The 1464-nt window shown below is 55.7% G+C and overlaps 1 protein-coding gene across 1 annotated transcript; it reads left to right on the top strand.

Moving 5' to 3' along the window:
- Window positions 1-6: 6 nt before the first annotated feature.
- On the top strand, window positions 7-674 carry LOTGIDRAFT_202913 (hypothetical protein; the record flags this gene model as incomplete). Its single annotated transcript, XM_009062328.1, has 1 exon — window positions 7-674. A coding segment is annotated over exon 1 (237 nt), but the record flags the coding sequence as incomplete, so codon positions are not given.
- Window positions 675-1464: the final 790 nt, after the last annotated feature.

Below are 1464 nucleotides of genomic sequence, written 5' to 3'. Positions count from 1 at the left end.
GTTGGGGCTGTTCCTTCACGGGGGCAGTCTCGCCTACTGCGGGTTAACCGTGCCAATCGTCTTCGTGCTGGGGATCGGGGCTTGCAACTCAGCCCCGTGAACGAGGAATTCCGAGTAGGCGTCCGTCATCAGCTGGCGCCGATTAAGTCCCTGCCTTTTGTACACACCGCCCGTCGCTACCTCCGATAGAATGGCTAAGCGAGGCCGTTGGACTGGGCCTGCTTTCGAGTGGGCCCGGAAAGGCGTTCGAGCTTAATCATTTAGAGGAAGTAAAAGTCGTAACAAGGTTTCCGTAGGTGAACCTGCGGAAGGATCATTACCGTTTTCTTTTCACGCTGGATTTTGCATTCTCTCCTCGCGAGGAAGGCTCCCAGTCGTGTCTTGACCGAAACTTTTTTTTTCTGGATTGGACGAATCGTCGAGTGCGTGTGGCAGATGTTAGGAGACCCGTCCGGGGTCCTTCGCTTGCTCTCTTGTCGCTCGGTCCGCGAGCGGCGGCGAAGCTCTGAAGCAAAGAGAGTGCGAGGTTTTACCAGTCTGTGGCGAGGTCTGCTTCTCTCTGGGGGGGTAGCAGCACCTCGGAATGTCCGCCTTCCGTGCCGGTACGTAGGAGAGAGAGATCGAAACTACCGAACTCTTGCATCGGAGACCCTTTTCGTCGGGGGGAGGCAGATCTGTCGACTCGCGCGGTCAGGGTGCGTCAAAGAGCTCTGGCGGAAACGCCAAGCCGCCGGCCACTTCTCCCCACGGTCGTCAAACCTTATTTTTCCACACTATCAAGGACACAAATTTGTTGTTGCGAGCCGTCGTTTGTTTCGGCGGCCGTCTCACTTAAAATGAAACGTTAAACGTACGACCGTAGGCGTTGGATCACTCGGCTCGTGCGTCGATGAAGAGCGCGGCCTGACGCGTTAAGTGATGTGAATTGCAGTGAAGATCATCGACGTCTCGAACGCACATGGCGGCAGCGGGTCCTCCCGCGGCCACGTTCGTCCGAGGGCCGGCAGGAAAAACTCCCCAAGACTGGGAGTCGCGACTGGCGTCTTGACGCTGGGTCCCGTCTCCTTAAAGGTAGACCGTTTTGTACGTTCAGCTCTTTTTTTGGACGAAGCGGCTGGAGGATAGAATCTGCTGAGACAGAGTCGTGGAGGTGACGAAAGGAAAGGAGGCCCGTCACGCGGTCGACTTTTGCTTTCTCTCTCTCTCTCGCGCGGACGTCTTTGCAACTTTCCCCCCCTAAAAGCCGTTCTCGCCTGGTGCTCTGCTAGGCGGTTAAAGAACGACCCAAGGGGATGGAAAAGCTCTGAAGAAGACGTCGGCGGGGGAAGGGAAGGCTGGTCTGGTCGTTTTTTGTCTTTTTTTTCTGATTAATTGCCTCGAAGCTCTCGACGAGCGGCTCTTTGTTTCGGCTTGGTTGTTTCTCCGTCAAGGCCCTTCTAGTCCTGAAAGAGAAAAAGAACGCTT

Source organism: Lottia gigantea (assembly GCF_000327385.1).
Source record: "Lottia gigantea unplaced genomic scaffold LOTGIsca_5061, whole genome shotgun sequence".
NCBI classification, from domain to species: Eukaryota; Metazoa; Mollusca; class Gastropoda; family Lottiidae; genus Lottia; species Lottia gigantea.
Note: the sequence above shows the minus strand (reverse complement) of the source record. Positions and strands in the feature narration are given on the sequence as shown.